At 40.9% G+C, this 21658-nt stretch overlaps 1 protein-coding gene across 5 annotated transcripts in view; it reads right to left on the reverse strand.

Moving 5' to 3' along the window:
• Positions 1 to 21658, reverse strand: part of scn8aa (sodium channel, voltage gated, type VIII, alpha subunit a) — a 54005-nt gene that overhangs the window by 11695 nt on the left and 20652 nt on the right. For 3 of the 5 annotated variants that reach the window (XM_087834467.1, XM_087834469.1, XM_087834468.1), the window contains exons 12-21: positions 20194 to 20508; positions 18539 to 18674; positions 18063 to 18301; positions 14521 to 14694; positions 13655 to 14011; positions 12142 to 12615; positions 8852 to 8969; positions 7221 to 7375; positions 6569 to 6742; positions 1618 to 1740 (exon numbers count right to left, since the gene is read on the reverse strand). In XM_087834467.1, coding sequence (XP_087690593.1) covers positions 1618 to 1740; positions 6569 to 6742; positions 7221 to 7375; positions 8852 to 8969; positions 12142 to 12615; positions 13655 to 14011; positions 14521 to 14694; positions 18063 to 18301; positions 18539 to 18674; positions 20194 to 20508 — 2265 coding nt within the window. The remainder of the gene's footprint in view (positions 1 to 1617; positions 1741 to 6568; positions 6743 to 7220; positions 7376 to 8851; positions 8970 to 12141; positions 12616 to 13654; positions 14012 to 14520; positions 14695 to 18062; positions 18302 to 18538; positions 18675 to 20193; positions 20509 to 21658) is intronic. The other 2 variants (XM_087834470.1, XM_087834471.1) reach the window with 1 other exon arrangement.

The following is a 21658-nucleotide window of genomic DNA, read 5'->3' on the forward strand; positions in this document are numbered from 1 at the left end:
AGAAAGCTAGGGCCTGCTGTATGCGCTACAGGATGCGGTGCCATGACATGACAGCAGTAATGCCTTGTGTGAAATGGCAGCCTAACATATTTGCAAAGCTTCTGCCTGCATTCCCAAAGGAAGGCATTAAGACTCGTTATACATACATTAATATGCACAGTTTTGAGAAGCATTTGCATTAAGAAGCTGCCACCAGAATGAACTGTTAGCAGATCGTTTACTTTAATAGTAGAAGAGTAGTGCTGACACTGGCAGAAGCTTAACAAATACTTTCCTCCCAAAGCCACAGCACTGTGAGTGTGTGGTTTCTGTCTCAGTCCCTGATGCAGAAAGATCCTGGACAAGCAAGAGAGAGTGTGGTGACCCTCCAGCAGTCTGGCCCAGCTGAACCGGGTCGAGGTGGAGTGAGTAGTGAAGGGGTAAGGGTGCGAAGGAAGGGGAGAAGGGGGGAGGAAAGGTGGGTGCTGCACAGTGCCGCATATGTGGGGCTGAGGAAAAGGTGGGGAGAGTCTGAGGTGAAGAGGAGAAGCTCAAACTAGAAGACAAGGCAACCAGTCCCAGTATAAAGAGAGGTAAAGACGAATGAGATCAGGAGACAGAGAGAGTAAGAAAGAGAAAGCGACAGAAGGGACTACGGGTGACAACAACCAGGTGCAACCTACTACTACCGCCAGTCACAAAGATGACCAATCAGATCTTTGTATCATAGGAAGAGACAGCCCAAGCAACCAGAGGTACTGTAGCAGCAAATAATTTCTGCTCTGCAAACCGACTCAGTTTGTTCTTACAAATAAGACACACTCCTCTGAGCGGTTGTTTGGCAGTCGTCCTGCACACTGAGTTTTTGGTGTGACTGGTTAGGCAGAGATTTTGGTGTCCCGCAGCTCCTCGGTTCCTGCTGGTTGTTCTCGATGCCAGATGCATTGAGGGATGGTGTGAGCTGAGGAAGAGGGGAGGTTATGGGAGCAAGAGGGAGGGGGGCATGTGGAGGGGAGAGGGGTTCTCAATTGAAAGCAGTGGTTGAGAATCAGGCCAAATGAACAGCTAATTGTTGATTTGAATGCTCTATGAGATGGCATGTAAGTCTGGTTAGCTTTGACCAATTTGGCATTCACTTTGGCCAATCAAGAAGAAACAAAGTAAAATGAAGTCATCGGAAATTTGTCACTCGTGTGATGAGGCAGCTTTGTGAATAAGATTTCTGTTGCTCTTTGGGCAATTTTAATGATGAAACAAATCAATTTATGCTTTTTTTTTCTTTTCTTTTTTTTTTGGTTGCTGTTGTTAAAGAAATTCAATTGAAATACACGTTATTCTACTAGTAATACAACTTTAGTGTTACTTTACTCAATCTCCCAGCTGCATCATGACTTCTTATTTCGCTCTAACAAAGGCATGGTACAGGATTGCGCATGGAAGGGTGACTTTTTGGATTTCATTTCCTGTTCTTTTAAAAAAAACAATCTCCCAATATTTTGGAGGTTTTTTTTAATTTGTTTTGTTTTTTGTTTTTTTTTTGTTTTTTGTCTTCTTAGTTTGCTTTTAGATCAGTTCTAGCATGCTTTAAACTGTTGAATGGGCATGCGGAAGGATCAGCTGCTTAGCTTTGGATCTTACCCTCATCCCTTCAAAACGTGACAAGGCTCTGAGGGGTCTCAAGGCCCTTAGTGTCCTGAGTGATTTAATGGGCCCTAGATCGGAGTAGCCCAGCGCATTAGCTACAAGGCTGACTATAGACACCTACACAAAAACAGAGAAGCAAAAGAGGTTCCAAACTGTTAGAAGTGAGAATATTCACTAGGGAAGAGAGACGGCCCTGGTATAGGCGGAGAGTTGCTTGACATACACACATAAATCTATGCATGTATATGCATGTATAATATTGCATTTATACATGTATATACACTGAGAGAGAAGATCAGTGTTTAGTATAGGTTTTATGTGCGTAGTATTTTTAGAAGCAGGAGGCCAGAGGGATTGTTTGTTATTTTGGGGCAGTTGACGAGATGTGAAAAGTCCTTTGTACCTGCAAAGAAATTTGTGGTTGAGAGAGAGAGAGAGGAGGTAGAGACATAAGACTCAAATAGAGGGTAAATTAGACAGAAAAGAGTGCTACATGATCTAGTAAAGATACAAGCGAAGGGACTGGAAGAGCAGAGGAAGAGGATTTGGGGAGGGAGGGAAGGAGAGAGGTTATCCTGTAGAAGCTGATAAAAACCCAACAGACTTGAGAGCCTTACCCTTGCCCCTCTAACACTGTCTCTCCATGTCGCTCTTGGGCTGAGGCATAAAATCCCATATAATTTAAGACAGACAAACTAACGGAACCTAAGAGAAAGAATACAAGTGAACATGTACAAGTGTGTCATTTTACCATTTTCTTTCTCAGACATCAAATCATATTTGCTACACAGCATTTAGAGTCATAAAGGAGAGCCACAGTCACACGAAACACACACGAGAAACAGGGATGGAGGTTAAGGGCACATCAGATATAGTTATTAGCACTGGATGGCACTGAAAGGACAAAAATACACCGAGTACAGTCGAGTTACACACAGTTAACAATGGTTAACGATAACGGCACACAACCTCAAAGGAACTGGTGAGGGCCCTTATTGTGCCCAGCAGCAGTCAGGAAGAGATTGCCACAGCTGGAGAGCAATTAATCTTCAAGTTAACTAACTACTTCACAAAACTGTGCACACATGCTCAGCAGTGGTAAATGTACAGAACTCTTATCGTAGCAATAAATCACCGTGAAATTTAGATCATGTCTGTACAATTTTGCTCTGGTAACAGAATCATTTAAAGCACTGAGTGGTACAGCCATTCTAAGCTAAGCACATAAACAGTATTGTTTTGCTAAGCAAGGAGGAAATGGACTATGGAAAGTGTGGTCAATAAGCTGCACTCACGTTCTCTGAGTGCTCAGAAGTGCAGTATTGACAGCGCCTTGATGAAGTCGCCTTAAAGGTCCTAGCCGCCATTATAGCCTGTCTTCAGCACAGGAAAGCATTGCAAAGATAAAAGGATCGCTTGGATGGATGCACATTTTCCAAGATGGAATCAATGTATCCAGCTGTACAAGAATCTGGCTTTTTTTTTTTGCAGGAATTGTACCCTCGGGAAGTTTTTTCTTTCCATAAATGCAATTTTCGTGATGCTGAAGGGTCTAAAACAGGGGGAGCACCAGTTCCTTACAAATAAGGAAAAATATCAACAGTAAACACATGTGAAAGCACCTCCAACCAGCCACCGACACCAACCGGTCAAACTCACCGCAAGAAGTACACAACATCCAAAGCTTACCAAAATCACGGAGGGAGGTTTATAACAGGCAAAATCTTCATTTTGACTGATGCCGTCATCAACACAGACAACATGAGACTTAAAAGTCTATAAAAGCTACAGATAAAAACAGCAGGAAAAGTATCGGCTTGTATTCAGATTTTCTTCTTACTATAAATAAAATGAATGAACCAAAATAAATAGAGAAATTCACATTTCTCCAAGCGCTTACTTTTTAAAAAATCGTTAACCTTGCCTCTTGAATGAATTAGCATGTATACTCAGGGGGAGGCAGTAAAATAAAGATTTTGCCTTAGTCTGCACTACAGTGTTTGGGGTAATTGTCACCTTCAGCCTGACCCCTTGGAGAGCCCCCATTTGGGGTGCCTGGCCTCTGGCCCACCTGCTGGGCCAGCTGTGTGGTAGCGGCCTCAGTGTCTCAACGTCCTTCTCAGAGAGCTCTGCAAGGCAAGGCCAATGACATCTGGGGCTGTGATCCCATGATGACGACAGCACAAACCAAACAGAAATAAAACCAACTGAAAACAAAGGGAAAAACACAACAAAACAATGATAATAATCTGAGTGAAAAAGAAAGATGAATGAAGTATGACCCCTGTCACCCTGATGCTCACACACCCCAGCGTCAGTTACCTAGCCTAATTTCACTGTCGTAAGATAAACAGATTATTTAAGACAAAAAGGTATATTAATGTGTATTCACATATTAAACATCTGCTTCTGTGATTTCTGAAAAACGAGTTGAGTAAATGAATGATGGCGATGCTGCAAACTGACTTAACGTGGCCGTAATATAATAATAAACACATAATAAAAATACAAAACACATTTTGAATGAAAATCAGTAAAACACAAATCAAATGAAAAACAGAAAGATACATAAGAGGGAAATGAAGAGGAACACACTCATAGAAAGAGCCAAGCACATCCACACAGGCTGGTCTAATGATGGTGCCCTCCCCACCACCACCCCTGCTTTCTGAGTCCATGGCGATGGTTTCACCCAACAACACAGGACGGCAGAGGCACACGGAGGCCATGACACAGCCCAGACTCATCAAGCACAAGTTCTTTGGGTGCTTTTTCTTTTTTCTTTTGTTTATTTCTTTGGAGGGGGAGCGCTAGTGAAGACCAAACTTACCAACGGCCGCCTGTCACCCACCATCATTACATCTCAGCACAATATCACCACATTCCTGAGGTTACACTTTCAAGAGGGAATAAAAGGAGGATGGGGGGGAAAGAAGGGAGGAGGGACATCACTTCTCTGAAACATGATCACAACTTGGGAAACATAGCACCTCGCGTTGCCCAGAGTGTGTGATGAGACAACACACTTACAGGTAGGGAGTCTAAAGTGGCGAGAACCACAATCAGTACAGCGTGGTATCATTATAATCAATACTATCAATACAAGATCTATGTGAGCTTTATGTGTCAACATTAAACATATCAATAATAAATAGCTTCTGTTGTTTTTCTGAACGCTGTTTTAAACTGTACAAACATGAAATGCTTTGTTTAGGCTTAATGTGGATTTCCTAGAGGATGTGATACATATAATATGCGTGTATTTGCTGTAGGGGGTCTGAATAACACGAGCTTATAATGGCAACCTCTGATACGAGTCCATTCACGGGGGCTGAGGTGTTGGACACTGTGGAGAGGTGGTTAGTTCAAGCAGAAAGTCAGAAGTCAGGAAATTCTTTTTCTATCCCGCTCTGCTACCTGGTGCTGACTAATTCCTGAATCAACATGTAAAATTCAAATCATTCATCTTACATCCAGATGTTTACCCTTATTTATCCCCTATTAGACTGAATTTGGAAACTCAGAAGCATCTAATATTATCTTATATAAAATTTAAAGCATTGAAATCAGAGCAGACCTGTTATGTTTTCCCTATTTCGTAATGATGAAAGCTCATATTGAACACGGCCAAAGTTTCAGAAAATGAGATTATGTGGAAGTAATCCCTGTGACTGCTCTAAACACTCATTTTCAGACCTTTTCTAGTCTTGGCCCAAAGTGACTGTAAGCATAGGCACACAGCTCTGGCTGTGAGTACAGCAGCCCCCGCACGCCTACTGTTTATACCTTCTGTTTGTGAGGGGCAGCCAATCGAGAGGAAAATGGCTTTAAGAGGAAAGCAGCACCAAACTGCTAGTTTCAGATGGAAGATAAACTGAAGGGCTGTGTTAGGCCCCGTATAAAAAGAAATAAAGATTATTCTGTGACTCATGCACAGCTGCTCCACAAGAGTCTAATATTAAAAACGAATGAGTAGGACATTAGGATAAATAGGTCCCCTTTAAATCTTATTTACATGTGTAGCTTCCACAGAATAGACCGGAGAATCATTCCTGTTCTGGACTTTCAGTCTTGAGTGACACGAGGAGCACAGCAGTACACAGAGAGAGAGGATAAAGGTCAGAAACACAGGCAGAGACAGCAAAAACACATCTTTGACACTTCCCATTGCTCTGAGCATGACTTGAATATGATTGTAATTGTTACAATAGGTGATTACACACCTATTGTAGTCATGAGGTGTGCTCTGATTTGATTCTAATTTGAGTTGTCATCAATATAATAAATATCTGTGTGTGACTTCACTTTATTGCCTGTGAAATAAAACATGCGGGCAGGTTTGCGGCGCTAAGCATGAGCAGTTTTTATTTATTATTCCACATATTCAAGCATTTCAGTGATAAACCAAGTAAAATATGGGAATAGCTGCTTGATGGAGTGGTAAAAGGTGGCTCGGGCATGTGTGCCTTCAATATGGACAGACTCCAGTGCAGCCTTGTAAAACACTGTCCTTGTTTAATGGAATTACTGTTAAAAGAGATGCACTCTCACATGCTGCAATCCATGAAGCAGATATTCAGTTAATACCCTGACCCTACAAACCTAACCACACCCGGTCAACAACAAAAGGGTACAAGCCATACGCCGACCAGCCCGGACATTAAAAGCAAGCTAGGTGAGGTGAGTAACACTGATCATTCAGGGGGACGGCACTTCGACATATTCCCCTCACCTAAACAGCGTTGCAGATCACATGGTTGTTGCAGCCTGTCGGTTTTAATGTTTTGGCTGGTTGGTGTATATGTTATCTGATACTGATACTGCTGATCAAGAGCCTGCATGAGTTTCTGTTGCACCCTATCGCTGTTGAACCAGGGTGTGGCTGCCGAGCAAGTGACTACTCTAGTCTGCAGCTCACACTGGAGGGAACAAGAGCCAGACTTACATCCACAATGAAGAAGTCCAGCCAGCACCAGGCATTGGTGAAATACTTGACAAAACCATAGGCGACCCACTTCAGCAACATCTCCAGGATAAAAATGTAGGTGAACACCCGGTCAGCATACTCCAAAATGATCCGAATGGTCTTCCTCTGCTCAATGTACACATCCTCGAAGGCCTACGGAGAAACAGGAAACACATTAGTTACAGAGAGAAGACGGTGACAGAAATATTACACGAGGTGATTAACGATGCTTCTAATGAAACTGTATACGGCACCACAGCCCAGCCGACGGCTGAATCCTAACTGTGATTTACAGGAAGAAAGAAAATTGTAAATAAGTCCACAAGAATTATATGTCTGCATCAGACCCGTGCTTTGTATTTGGCACATTTAACAAACTCACCAAATCCCCTGTGTCCTCTCCCATCCCATTTAACCGCACCACTGAGAGGCTTGTGTTACCTCCTTAATGTCACAAACACTTTTTGATTTCTATTCATTTTTTATTTTTGCTCCAATTTCCCCCAGTCGCTAAATATATACTTCACTCATCGGTTCAAGTATGTGGATTTCTTGAATTTAACATTTTCTCTTTTTATTCAACTGCGCAGTTAGCTTAAGTGTGAGCAAATGCTAACATAGGCCTCCTTACCAGAGCGCCACTGCTGAGGAGAATCATGAAGATGATGAGCGTCTCAAACCAGTTGTGTTCCACAATCAGGTAGCAGGTTTTTCTCAGGAACCACCAGCTCTTCCCCCATCCCATAGTGATGTCAACATCACAGCATTTATACTTGGCCACGCACGCTGAGGACGCACAGGAGAAGAAACAACATCAGACGTATTGAGCCAAAACAAGATGGAATGAACCAGCCGTGAGATTTGAGTCTGAGGTTTCAACATGTTTTCCTGGTAAAATCTTAAAAAAGCTTTTACATTTGCAAACTGCAATTCCCACAATGCACGTCTTTGTATTCATTTTGCCCACCCAAGGAACTTTGCCCAAGTTGAGCCTTCACATGTGGATTTAGATTTATCTAACATAGGGTGCAAACACATTATATTTGTGTTTTTCATTTTTTAAAACCCTTTAAGACCTACCATAGAACCAAGTCCGACAGAGCTTATATTATATTTTTACATGCTGTGGAGCCATTTTTGGGAGCATTTCAAGTTGCTATACATCAATACAACCATTACAGCCTAAATTTTAATAATATGCATGCATTAAGTGCATAGTAATTACATAAATTGCAAAAAAGTGCAATAAACTACAAAACAATTTAAAATCGTTTTTGTTTTTTTAACATATATTTCTAGTTAGAGAAATTTACGAGGCTTATCCCTCAAAACTGTAAATACAAAAAAGTTGCACAAAATAGTTTCCCACCACAGGAAATTTATTTTGAGTGTCTTCATAGTTTTATTTTTGAAATACACTATACACTGCAGGAAAAACGAAAATAAATATTATAGTGCAAATTTGCAAAAAAGCAGCATATGCATCAAAATAAACTATTTCCAGCAGTGCAATATGAGTCCTAAGCATCCCAGAAACGACACAGGAAGTCATAAAGTCAAAGATAACTTTTAAAAACACCAGTATAGGCTCATGAGGCCTCGATGGTAAAAATTCTACATTTCTGAAAAAATGACGTCACTTCCGGTTTCGGGCAGGTCATGGCGGACATGCGATAGTTCGTGCTGATGGACGTAGGAAGTGTTATGAACAGCTGATTGGATCGGCAAAGCGTGTTTCTGGAATATTATGTTTTTGTTGCTGCAAGTGCTTTTTATGCAGTTTTTGCAAAGCTACATGTGGAAGGAAACCGTGACCGAGGACAAGCTGATGGCATAAGATGTAAGTACAACTCCTCCAGTTTCATATGCAAAAAAACTTATTGCGCTAGCTCATGTGGTTGCAGAGCTACCGGGATTTAAAAATAGTTGCGCAAAACAGAGCGTTCCCGCTCTGACCAGTTTTAAAGGGTTAATACATTTGCAAAGAATTTTGAGGTAAAAATGAATTTAATTCATCTCGATGAAGCACAGTGATTACTTTCTGGATGAACTGTAAATAACAAAAATAACCAGCATTTTGTTTTCTTCTTCAATATAAAATGTATCTATAAATGCACTTTAGTTTATTAAAACCTTAGATTTATAGACAGATGGTTAAATAATGTTTAATAATAAAGCTCCCCTTCAACCCTGGTGCCCTACAGTTCCCACCCAGCCCCTGGGGAGTCGAGGTAATGGGTGGTGTGGAAGCAGTGGTCTCACCATCTGTCCAACATGGCTCTGGCTCCATGTATTCCTCAACCGTCTCCACCACAACCACCTCCTCCACGTCTGGTTTGATGTCGATGGTGCTGCCCTCCGAAGAACTGGTGTCATCCAGCTAAAGAAAAGCAGACGCATAAACACATTTTGTTAATGTGGCGGTGTCTTGTTTTTTTTACATTTATGTTTTTAATCATATTTTATTCTATTTGTTTTGGGTTTTTTAATATTTTCTTTTGTTTTATTTACTTTATTGATCTATTGATTTGATCCTGTTTGCTTTACAAAGAACTTTGATCAACCTCGTTGCTTTTAAATGTGCTACAGAAATAAAATTCACACTGACATTAAGAAGCAGACACATGTGGATAAACAATCTCACAAGCATAGAAACAAACATACAAAAATGCAAAATACAGAAACTTTTCACGTTTTATTTCAGTACCAAGAAGCGATGGACTCATAGTGCCTCTTAGAGCCTGAGGAAATGTTATTTCTAAATTACATCAGCTCTATCTTTAAATGGAAAATCTTTGATCTTTGTTTCTTTTTTTTCTGGGTTTTTTTTCATATTGTAATGGACTTCATAACAACCTTGAACATCACCTATCATGCGTTTGAACACTGGAATGGAATATCAAATGTCAGATAATCTGCTCTGAAAGTCTTCTAAATGCATTTCATCAAAACACATAAGTGACAGAGCGTCCATTCATCCGCAGTGCCTGCCTGCTCAAGCCAGTCTAGATGGCTCTATTGAGTAATGGGGTTCTATTAGTGTCTGAGCAACATAGAGTGGCCAGCCACACCCAGACTTTCACTGGCATGAGAGAGAAAATGGCACAGTGTTGGATAGCTGAGGATTATACACAACAAAAACAACACGTGGAGCATCAAATTGACAATGTAATTAGGAACCAGTGAAAGGGCCTGAATATCATGGACATATTTCTTTGTATGCCGTTCTTTCTTTCAGTAAAATCTCCCTGAATAAGACAAGCAGTCATGTTAAAAAAGAAAGAACACCTTCTTTCATTTTCACAGTTTTATATATCAGGACATGATGGGAAAAATTAGCCATAACCAGGTTTAATAATTATTTAAATACAACCTGTGATGCATACATATAAAAGATTACAGCATGTCAGTATTTATTTGATACACACTAAGCAGTCCTGTGAAAGACTAAGTAGACCCCACAATTCAATAGTCATAATAACTTTAAAGCTGAAGTAATTGCTTTCTGAATGACTTTATTAGTCGTTCACGTCGTTGTGATATGAGGCATATCATCTTACATCAGTTCACTGAGGTCTGCATGGGTTCATTTATGCACAGCTCTCTTAAGATCCTGCCTCAGCACTGCAATGCAGTTGATGTCTGGACTTGAGTGGGCCTTGTTTTGCAGATTTTTCAGCCTTTTGGTTGCAGAGGTACTGCTATGCTTGAGATCATCGTCCTATTTCATGACCCAATATCACCCAAGCCTCAGCTGTCAGACAGACAGCCTCACATTTTACTCCAGAATACTTCAGTACATGAGTTTATGGTTGATTCAGTGACTGCAAGGAGCCCGGGTCATGTGGTCTTATCTGTCCAATTGTCATTGTTCTAGAAGTCTTGTAGTTTGTTTAGATTTGACTTTGCTAACCTAAGCTGTGTTTCCATGTTCACGTAGAGAGAAAAGGCTTTCTCCTGACAAACCTTCCAAACCACCATATTTGTTTAGTCTTTTCCCAATTTTAATGCCATAAACTTTAACATTTAACATACATTAGATCTGTAGAGTCTGAGATGTGGCTCTTGGGCTTTTTGCAGTTTTAGTATTCCACAGTCTGACCGTGTGTTAAATATGCTGGGAAATCCACTCCTGGCAAGATTAGCAATTCACTTGAATGCTTTCTTACTGTAGGGTTGGATACAAGTAGGGCTGCTCAATTAATCGAATTTTAATCACGATTACGATCTGGGCTTTCAACGATCATTAAAAATGACTGAGCCGATTATTAGCCCCTCCCTCGTGCTTTACTCTCGCGCTGCTCCGTGTGGCAAATCGAGCGCACCTCTCTGCATTTCGAACACGCGTCACAACAATTAAGACTCTTAATTGTTGTGATGCGTGTTCGAAATGCACGAAATACACATTTCATGTATTCTCAGCCAGATTTGGTCCCCAACCTTTTTTGCGCCACGGACCGGTTTATGCCCGACAATATTTTCATGGACCGGCCTTTAAGGTGTCGCGGATAAATACAACAAAATAAAACTAGTACCGGTACCGAAAAAAATAAAATGTATTCATAACACACGTGAAAAGACCAAGGAAAACAGAGTAAACGATAAAAACAATAACAAAATAACGCTGAAAACCGATAAAAACCCTGAAAACTATACATTTCACTCCTGAGCCTCAACTCTCGCGGCCCGGCACCAAACGACTCATGGACCGGTACCGGTCCGAGGCCCGGGGACCGCTGATTAAGAGGACCCGAGGGAAGCTCGGAAAGCTAAGCAGAAGTTATTTGGAGAGGAGAGTGACTGCTGTTGGTTGAAAAGAGAGGTAAAAAAACTTCAGTGGTGTGGAAACATTATGGGTTCGCGGAGTCAGACGTGGATCAAGTAGACTTGCTACAGTGTCGTAGCTGCACCACAGAGCAACACTGCAAAGTTCACTAAACATAGATGTTTACATTTTTCATTTATTTTTTATAGTGCAAACATTTGCACTGTTATCAGTATTTGCACACTATTTTATATTATTTTTTGACAGTCTTTAAAGTCATTATTCAATACATTGTTATTGTTAAATAAATATCGTCAAATAATCGAGATCTCAATTTCAGTGAAAATAATCGTGATTATCATTTTTGCCATAATCGAGCAGCCCTCGATACAAGGCCTTTGAAATGGCAAATATTCTTCCCAGACTGATGGGCAGCAACAGTTGCTACATCATCGTTACTGTAATGATGTAACGATGATGTCTTTCCCCCTTGAACAAACACCTGAATGCTCCAGACCAGCAAACATTCTGATGATCAAGTGCATTTGATTATCAGCACCCAGCTGCTGCTTATCCTCTTAATTTCTACGAAAGCAGTAAGGGTGCACTTAGTTTTTCACACAGTGCTTCTGCATTTTGCTTAATCTATGTTAAACAATGGAACAGTTTAATATGTCATGTTTTGTAATCAGGTTGTATGTACTCGATGAACCTGATCAGGATCACAGAATTGCAATAGGACGTGCTTTCTTTTTCATGTGACCCTGTCCTGGCTGTTTTCACTCACCTCTTTGCTGTTCTCATTGTCTGACTCGCTGCTGAAGTCCTCCGTGTTGAGGTTCTCAAAGTCGGACTCTCCCACAGCTATTGGTACGCAAACGGTCAGATTTGGGTTGTGGATAAAGGACATGTGGTCTTCGTCGATCATGTACTTGCCCACGCTGCTGCCAATACCACTGGTAGTGCCGTTACCATTTTTGGCATAGTCCAGGTCACGGTTAATGTCCACCCCAGTGTGATTAGCGATACAGTTCAGTTTCTTGTCGTACATGTCTTCCAAAGGCTTCTGCTCATCTTCCATCGGTGGTTTCCTCAGCAGACTGGCCATCAGTATTCGCATCTTGGCTTTTATCCATGCGATGCCTTTCTTGATGCGCATGACAGAAATCTGCAGGTTGTTCGGCTCACCGTCGTCATCTGTCGCCGCCAAGTTGTCAGCACTGAATGAGCTCAGCAACAAGGCAAGGAAGAGGTTCAAAACCTTTAAAGAGTAAATGAAAAACAAATACATAAAAAAATGGCAGTTTTGAAGGAAGCAGGAGGGAATCCGAGTAACCAACTGCACACTTGTAAGGTAGCACCTTGTGATTTACAAGCCACACCCTAAATCATGCCATGTTCTGATTTAACATTTACTGTATTGAAGATTAACTTACACACTGACATTATGAGCTCTATTAGGTAATGAATCTATGAAGTAATAAAGTGAAAAGGGGGGTCTTTTTATAAATAAACTTCTATACATTCATTTCTTATTTTACAACTGGAGGAGTCGCCCCCTGCTGGTCAAGTGATAGAATGCGGGTCTTCCACATTGGGTTCCCCCATTACATACAGTGTAATATGCTATGAATATCAAATATTCCATACACATTGTTTCTTCCTGTTTTACTTGTGATGCTAATGAACTTTTTTTTAAATTCATATATGTGTGAAAAAGAAAAAAGGAAAAAAGTAATCGGATGTTGAGCTAAAAGGGGCATTTTTTCATTGGGCACCTTGAATTCCATTATTTCCATTGATGGATTGATTCCATTGATTAACTTTAGTCAGTGAGATAACTGTCATTCAAGTGGGCGGTACAAATGAGGCATCCAATGAAAAGATTGATGTCATATGTCGCAGTCATAGACCTTATTTATGGTCCAAACGCTATGAATTATGCAACAGTGATGTGAGTTTGTATTGGGACCCTGAGCGGAAAGCCCTGTCTAAGTAGACTTAAGTGTGTTTTAACAGTCACACAGCTAGTTGTTGGTAGTGAAAGTCATGTGTAAAAGGTTTAGGCTTGTTGTCTTCCTCCCTGTAACTCTACAGAGCTTCTAAACCTTCATCATTAAAGTAGCAAAGAATAGAAGTGCCGTTTTCATACCAAACACTTTACTGAATTCTGCCTGAAGTTTTGAAACGTCCACTCGCTTTGCTCTACCTTCTGGACGTCTCCCAAACTGTGTCAAGTGCACCGGAGTCATGTGTGAAGTCCCATTAACAGTTTCCAGCTAACAACATGGGACACTCACCACCAGGTTACCGATGACCATGACCATCATGAAGACGATTAGGCACATGGCCTGGCCGGCCACCTCCATGCAGTCCCACATGGTCTCGATCCACTCACCACACAGGACACGAAAGACGATCAGGAAGGAGTGGAAGAAGTCATTCATGTGCCAGCGGGGCAGCTCACATTCCAGAGAGATCTTACACACACAGTCTTTGTAATTCTTCCCAAACAGCTGCATGCCCACCACAGCAAAGATAAAGACAATGATGGCCAGCACCAGAGTCAGATTTCCCAAGGCTCCCACTGAGTTACCAATGATCTTGATCAGCATGTTGAGAGTGGGCCACGACTTGGCCAGCTTAAACACTCTGAGCTGAAGTGGGAGGAAAGAGTAGGAGGATTATGTTTTAGTCATAACATCCCATCTTTACGAACTTGTTGCTTCGATCCAGCAGAGTAAAAATAGCATAAATATACAGCAATGTTTAAATAAACACAGATTTTACTTTTGCCTCGTTTGCCTCAGATGCAGTACCAGTGCAGAGCCGGTTTTGTCTTCGTGCTTATCGAAAAACAGCCCACTTTCTGACAGGTTTGAGAACCTGTTTGAGATCTGCCAGTCTGGTTTATCTCGCAGTAACCCCGAAAATATCCACATCAGTAGTTCCAATGCTGTGAGTTTTTGACACATACGCCAGTTTTTGGGAGGTTTTTTTGTTTTTTGGAAGAGTTAAATATGTGCAAACAGCTCTAGATTAAACACCGACACTGCATTAGTGGAGAAGTATTGTTCGATGTGCAGAATGTGCATGATAACACACAACAACATGATGCAATGATACAATCTCAACTCTAATTTTCTAGGCAAAGATAGATATTTACCAATCGGAATGACCGCAGGACTGAGAGGCCCTCAACGTCAGCCAGAGCGAGCTCCACTAAGCTCAGAGTCACAATGAATCCATCGAAACAGTTCCAGGCCTCCTGAAAGTAGTAGTACGGATCCATAGCTACAAGCTTGAAAAGCATCTCTCCTGCGAAGATCCCCGTGAAAACCTGACATGCGAGAAGGAGGACAAATTTAACTTGGCTTCTAAACATATATAACAGAATGTAAAGCATAATGAGTAGTAAAAGAACCGACATATTTGTTCTGCAGAAAAATGCATTAGGTTAGTACTCTCAGCTACTGCAATTGAACTTAAACACAAATATATTATTTACAGAGGAAGCACATCTAGTTAATGTCCGTGCATGTGTCGGCTGCTCTGCAGTCACTGAGGATAAAACGGCACTTGTTTGTTCTCATCTTTAATAGATCACTGATGGCTGCCTTCAATCACACAGACCACATAACGATTTTTGGACAATGACACTTATTTTGTCATTTTGCCTCAGCACAACCAGCACAGTAAATTTTAAATAAAACAACCAAGATGTGACTGAAGTGTAGACTTTCAGCTTTAGATCAAACATTGCTTTTTAAGAAATGACAGATATCTTTATGTTTATAGTCCCCTGTTTTAAGAGATTTCAAATTAATTGGATTTAGTCTATAAATCATGGATATGACCAAATGCTGTTTTCTCTCTTCAGATGTTCTGTTAGACCAGGTGGGTTTGTGGCTCTTTCTGCATTATTTTTTTCCTTTGATTTATTGGGCTGAGATCTGGTTACTGATTTGACTGAAGAATATCCCATTTCTTTGCTTTGAGAAACTCTTGCTTTATCGGTTTACACCAAGGTTATTATCGTTAACGAAAACTAACGAAATAACGAAAACTAGAAGTGAAAAAACATTTTCGTTAACGGAAATAAAAATAAAAACAAAAAAAGGAAAACTAACTAAAACTATAATGAGTGTTCACAAAACTAACTAAAATTAACTGAATTTATAGCAAAAATGTGTTTAGTTTTCGTTGATGTGTGCGTGTCATACAATAGTCAAGGGTGAAAATGAAGTTTAGTTTACAGATTTTTTTTCTTGCTGTGTCTCATTATGCCAGCAGGTTGCAGCACGTTAGTCGAGTTGTCTGTGTTGCTGCTCCGTCCACGCGCAGAATCATGTCAGGAAAAGTCGGGAGCCAGAGTTCAATTTGGGATTACTTTGAATATGACTGTGTTTTGGATAAAGCAAGTGTCTTGTAGTGGAAACAGACAAATTATGAGGGACATTTCTAAAGGGAAAAAAATCCCACAAACCTTAAAGTGCACTTGAAAAGCTCACACAAGAAGGCTAACCTAGCTTACCTTGAGAAGGTAAGGGAGCACGCCCAACCCTCATCCCCAGAAAACAGAAGCTAACCCCAGGCAAGGCAGCGTGATGCATCCCGAGACAACAGGACGGGGATATCTACACAACTGTGTGAGTCAATTGCCTTCAAAAAGTTTATCAATTCACTTGAACCAAAATTAAGAACACCCGGTGCTGCAAGAGTTAATAGTCTCATTGGGGCCAAGATGTACATTTTATAGTTGCCTGGTATCAATGGTTGTTCATCTGCCTTTATTTATTTATTTATTTATTTATTTAAAGAACCCATAGGTGGGAATGTGAGTTGTCTGTCTCTGCGTGTTAGCCCTGCGACAGACAGGCGACCTGTCCAGGGTGCAGTATGGTAGCTGGAATAGCAACATACCCAAGGATGAGCAGAATGACTGATATGATGAAACTGGGATTTTGTTACACTTAATTATTGCAAACACAACTAAAACTATAACTGAAACTAATCAAAACTAAACTGAAACTAAGGATTTTCAAAAAAATAAAAACTAAACTAAACTAGCAAACAATTGGTAAAAACTAATTAAAACTGATATAAAATTGAAAATCTGAAGTCAAAACTAAATAAAAATAAAAACTAATGAAAATTGCAAAACTATTAAAACCCTGGTTTACACTCTGAAGTTCTGCCTGATCAGTTCTGCAACATTTCAGAATTCAGCATGCGACTTCTATCTGCAGTCGCATCATCAACAAACACTAGTGACCCAGTTCCACTAACAACCATGCACGCTTATGCCATAACACTGCCTCCACCATGTTTGACAGGTTGTGTAGCGTACTTCAGATCATGAGGTGTTTCTTTGAACCTCTGAAATTCGGAACTCTTAAACGTTTTCTGGCAAAGTTTCATCTTTCCTTCCTGGTCCTGAGTGTAACCTGTGGTTTACACCTTGCTATGAACTCTCTGTGTTCCCCTTCATGAAGACTTGGGTTGACTGTAGACCTCAAGTGTGATACACATGCTACCTCGAGAGTTTTTGTTTTAATTGAAATAAACGTTGTGAAGTTGTTTTTAATCATGGAAATAATTCTGTCATCATGCACTTCGGTTATCTTCTGTGGTCTTTTGGTGTTGCTGAGTTGACACTGCATTCATTCTTACAAGATTTTTATGGGTTGTTTTCTTTCACAAACATCAACCTCATACTGAGGATAACAGCAAACAGCTACAAAATGCAAGTTCAACACTTGGAATCAACTCCTGATCTTTTATGTGCTTCATTCAAATAATCATACATAACGAGGGAACAAGCCTCATGCGGCCATGAAATTATTTGCCACATAGTTGTCCAATTACTTTTGAGCTGTGTATACAAATGTAATTCCTGACAGTTAATGTAGTTCTTTAGTCAAACCCCTCGAATTAAAGCTGAAAGTCTGCACTTCCATGACATCTTGATTCTCTGAATTTAATCCACTCGGGTGGTATGAACTCGAACTCAAATCGACCTGTATACACCCTCGTTTGTCAGACTCCGTGTTCATTGGTGCGCAGGATGATGACTCATTGCATCAAGGTGACCTAGAAACCTCCACCTGTACCACCCATTAGTCTTTTCAAGTCGATTTTTATGAACCACAACTGGAAAGAACACATTTCACTGCTTTTTCAATTGTAAATTAATACGAAACAGCCATACACACAAAACTGTATATAAAAGAGCGTAAAACAATATGTGTTAACTTATGTGAAATGGTGCCAGTACTATGATTTACTCTGTTTCTTAAAGAAAAACAAAGCTTTTAATGAAAACAACCAGGTCTCAGAAATTATTTAGGCACCATTTTAGAAGAGCTCATCGATCAGCCTTCATGAAATATTAACACCGCCCTCCAACCAGTCAGCCAACCAGCAGAGAAGCAGGTGCATCCACTGAACCAGAGTACAGCGAGAGAGACGGGAGAAGAAGAATGGAACGTGTGTGCATGTATGTAAAGAAAAATCCACGGATACTAGGAAGCAGCGGCGGGTTTGGGAATGTTTTTTTTCCCCTTTTCATCTCAGAACGGCCAATTAAAGCACCGTCAATTACAGTCCCATAAATAACACCTTTCTGTGAGCTACTGAGAGGAAGCAGAGAAGATCATTTACAAGAATACCAGATAAAAACAACAACAACAAAAAAAATCCACTCACCAGATTTCCTACAGACAGCATATCTTCAAAGTCAGGGGTCATGGGGTAATGCTCCATAGCCATGAAGAGGGTGTTTAGGACGATACAGATGGTGATGGCCAGGTCCACAAAGGGATCCATGACTATAAGGTTCACAATCTCCTTGATCTTAATCCACTTGGGGCTGCACTCCCAGATCAGGAATGTGTTAGCAAACTTATACCAGCATGGGGGACACTTGCGCTGAGACTCCTCCAGTTCTGAAGACATAGCGCGGATCATACATCAAAACCAAACATACTTGCGTGCTCAGCAAACTGCATGCAATGGTATAATAGGATAGAAAAAAATTTTATGCAATGTATGTATCTGGTACTTTTGAATATGCAAAGCAGATAAGCAGGAAATTCATGTCAAACTAATCAAACAATGAAGAGCAGCCCTAGTTAAAGAATAATGAGAGAGCAGGTTAAATAGCTGGGTTAAAGTGGCAGTACCCTCCACTAGTGTGTTGGTAATGACGCTCATGACACTGTTGGCCCGCTCTTTCCGCCCAAAGGAGGTATTGAGCTGGTCCACAGACACCATCAGGGAGCCCGACAGCTTCTTCTTCACCTCAACCTCAGTAGTCGGCTGTCAGGAGGAGAGGAAGAATCAAGCACCCATGGAGAGGACATGAACACCATCCCACATCACCACCGGTGGCCGGCGGAGGGAAGTGCACGACAGCAACGGCAGGAAAAAGTAGTCGAGGATCAGAATTTTTGGGGTGGGGGGGCAGGGCACGTTTCATTCTCGTCTACTTGTATGCTGGTTTCAAGGAAGATGTGTGTATGCTGTAAATGCATGCAGGTTTCAGCCAAAGTGGGAGCAGTGGTCTAGGGCTACTTGACCTAATTGTGTTTGAATGTAATTAGCTCATCCCAATTAGATAATAAATGGATTGTGAGACGCTGTGCGAGGAGAACTGCTTCTGCATGAATGCATTCTCAGTCCCGTCATGCAATAATGGAGGCTTTGCTGCCATTGCAATATAATCATGAGGTTATTTTACAAAATGTCTCCCAAATCTGGCCATTTGTAACACAAACTTGCAAATTGATGCTACTGTATCTTCCTATTTTGAAACCATACAACTTATATTGCAACCATCAAGTCAAGAGCATTGTAAATAGGTCATATGAAGGCAGGTAGTTCAAATTCATCCAGTTGTCATGCATGAGCATGCTCCAAGTCAAAGAGAAGGAGAGGAAATAACAGACATCATAACCAAAGTTTGGTTTGTCTACATCATGCTTGTTCTAATTTGGGGTTTAAATCTACCATGCTAACTAGAATGACGCACAACTAATTTGCTAATGCTGACCAGGGAGAGACTGGAAAACATAGAAAGGTATAGACAGACAAGGACAGCAGCCCTCCTTCATTTCTTAAAGTATTTTTTGAAAGACTAATAGGATGGTGTGTTACTTTTATATATTTATGTAGATAGCGAGATACATATACTCTGGGGTGGAATCAGGGAATTAGGGAAGCAGATAAAATTGTCTGTGGCTCTATAAAGCTGGTCCCCTCTGTTTCCTCCGGCTTCTATTGCAGATCTACCCACACAGGCTAGCAGAGGACCTGGATGCCTGGAGGAACACATCAACACACTGGAGCATGTTAACCAATCATTAGATGCCATTTGTTAACAAAAACTGTGTTTCATTACTGCTAGTGTGTGAACGGGAACTTAAAACACAAACCTGTGTGTTACTTCTTTCTCTGATCTGTACACTAGCGGGTCTGAAGGATTTTGAGTGCATGTACTTTATGAGTTATAAGTTTGATGCTGACATATTCAAAACATTAACAGTCATCATTCATTTCAAACAGCAAAATTGCCTGGAAGTCACTGATAGACCAAGTATGAAGCTAACTTGTGAAAGGTTTAAGTATAAATGCTATAATCACGTTTATTTTCCCATCCTTTGCCTACAGTTGGAGGGCAGCATACACTGCAGGGGCTGGGGGAGGGGAGGCGCGAGCGCTTAGCCAAGAGATACATACGGACTTGCAAAGATGACAGTAGAGGAGAGAGAGCCAGAAAGAAACGTAACGGACGAGAGGGGGGCCATGCCTAGATAGGTCTACTCATTGACTTCCTTACACTTTCGTCAGTAGCTGCCTTATCTATTTTCACCTCAGGCAGAAGGCGTCCACCGGGCCCGGGGCCAATGAGCGACACCACGCCGTTGCAGTCCACCGTGCTGTTCCTCTTGCCGTGGAAGCCAGTGTAGCTGCTCCGCCGGTACGGGCTGAACAGGGAGCCTCGGCGCTCCTCGCACTCCTCGACGGTGCTGTGCTCATCGTCGGCGAATTCGTTCTCCGAGCCCACGTCCTTGCTGCGGCCCTTAAAACTGAAGATGCTGCTCTTGCTGTTGTGGCGTGAGAGGAAAGGTGAGCCCGGTATACTCAGGAGAGACTGGAGGAAGGAAATAGAAAAAAGGATGAGAAGTGGATTTATTTGTGTGATGGAGCCCTGGGCTCTTCTGGGCCCATCAACTCCAGAGGACAAGATGAAAGCCAACATCTGTGGGAAATGTAATGCAGCGAGGGCTCCTTCCCACGAGGAGCCATATTCTTCTGACTAAATAAACAAGAACTAGATAATTAGGTTAGTGATATGCTTCAGTGTCAAGGTCACACACGCACACAGGACAGAGATACAGAGTGCAATCTGAACATGAGTCATGACAGCAACAATCTGGAATGTAGCTAGCATTGATCCAGCTATTTTTTTTAGCTCTACACAAAGTATGCTAGCTCACGGGAAATCAAATGTTTTGACAATAGTCCTCTGGTTGTGTAGAAGATGAGTGAAAAGCGCAAAGGAACCCTTGCATGTCACATGAGGGATTTTCACAGACGTGTTGAAAAGCGTTACATAAGGCCCGTAGGCCTCGTTAACTCATCAGCTGAATATAATAATAATAATAATAATAATAATAATAATAATAATAATAATAATAATAATGATAATAATAATGATAATAATAATAAATATAAATAAATAATATAATAATAATAATAATAATGATAATAATAATAAATAATATAATAATATATCATAATAATAATAAATATAAATAAATAATATAATAATAATAAATAAATAATATATAATAATAATAATAATATATAATATAGCTCCGTAAAACACAAAAAAATTAGCGAAGTCAGAGAAGCTCGAACACGGTCTAAGCACAGCAGCAGGACGGCTCCCTGTTACAGATTTGTGTAAATAATTCTGAAAATGAGGCCTCACACATCAACACAAAAACAGGCCAAAATGAGGCGCACACCACTTCCAGCACAAAAGTTTATATCCAGAACAAATGGCCAGGAAAATGCGAGCATCTCTGTGGAACCGTTGACCTACGAGTACGCAAGAAAGAGGAAATGGAAACTGATGGTGAGGTGGTCAATGAGAGGAATGATGCTCCGACTCAGAGTAAAATGGCAGATAGACCGGTTCTTATATCACACCTATCTATTCTATCTGAACACTCCAATACGACATGCCTCAATCATCCACTGACACAAACACTTTCTATCTAACCACACAGTTATGA

Source organism: Neolamprologus brichardi, chromosome 20 (genome assembly GCF_056152115.1).
Source record: "Neolamprologus brichardi isolate AB-2024 chromosome 20, ASM5615211v1, whole genome shotgun sequence".
NCBI classification, from domain to species: Eukaryota; Metazoa; Chordata; class Actinopteri; order Cichliformes; family Cichlidae; genus Neolamprologus; species Neolamprologus brichardi.